The sequence below is a fragment of the Manacus vitellinus genome, unplaced genomic scaffold, assembly GCF_001715985.3.
Source record: "Manacus vitellinus isolate BGI_N305 unplaced genomic scaffold, ASM171598v3 scaffold_78_pilon, whole genome shotgun sequence".
Taxonomy (NCBI): Eukaryota; Metazoa; Chordata; class Aves; order Passeriformes; family Pipridae; genus Manacus; species Manacus vitellinus.
Genome location: NW_021940807.1, coordinates 521,607 through 522,319, shown reverse-complemented (window position 1 = coordinate 522,319; position 713 = coordinate 521,607). Strand labels below are relative to the sequence as shown.

Here is a 713-nt window from a genome sequence, read left to right as displayed (position 1 = left end):
TCCCTTCTCCAGGCGGATCCAACCAGCAAAGACTTGTTGCTCCAACAGCAACAAGCCCAGGAGACCAGTGGCTCCAGCACCAGGAGAGAGGGAGGTGGGAGCAGCCTGGGTTGTCCAGAGGCTCAGGAAAACCAGGGGTGTTTGAACTCCCTGGCTCGTGTCCCGTGCAAACAGCGGGATCGATTCCCAGTGACTGTCCCGACCTGCACAAAGGTTGGATGCTTTGATTTTCCCAGTGTTTATTTTTACAGATCGATGGTGGACACAAGCACGAGGCACTTCTGTGAGCTGGCATCCCTCAGGGAATGCTGGGGTCCAGGCTGAGCCCAGCCTGCTACAGGATGCGCAGAGAGGAGGGGGGTTTGTTCTTCCCGGCGGCCCTGACGATCCCGGGCTTCCTGCGCATCTTCTGCAGGGCCAGCATGGTCCTGTCAAAGGTTTGCTGGGAACAGGGAACACAAAGGGATCAGCTTGGATTTCAGAGCACAGTTCTCACCTGTAAGAGCTTTTTACCTGAAAAATAAAACCAAACCCCTTCCCAGCCTTTCCAGGTGGTGCTGGGAAAAGCTGGAAAAATCCCCGGCACACCAGCGTTGCTCTGCCAGTGGTAGGTCCCAGCAGGCTCCAAGGAGGGCACAACAAATCCTGGGAAATTCTCCTGAGCACTGAAAAGCTGGTTTTGAAATGTTTTCATGGAATCCAGAACAGTTTGG

At 54.7% G+C, this 713-nt stretch overlaps 1 protein-coding gene across 1 annotated transcript in view; it reads right to left on the bottom strand.

Moving 5' to 3' along the window:
• Positions 1-334: 334 nt before the first annotated feature.
• KIF9 (kinesin family member 9) overlaps positions 335-713 on the bottom strand; it is a 19,106-nt gene continuing 18,727 nt past the window's right edge. The window contains exon 21 of the mRNA XM_029964672.1: positions 335-442. Coding sequence (XP_029820532.1) covers positions 335-442 — 108 coding nt within the window. The remainder of the gene's footprint in view (positions 443-713) is intronic.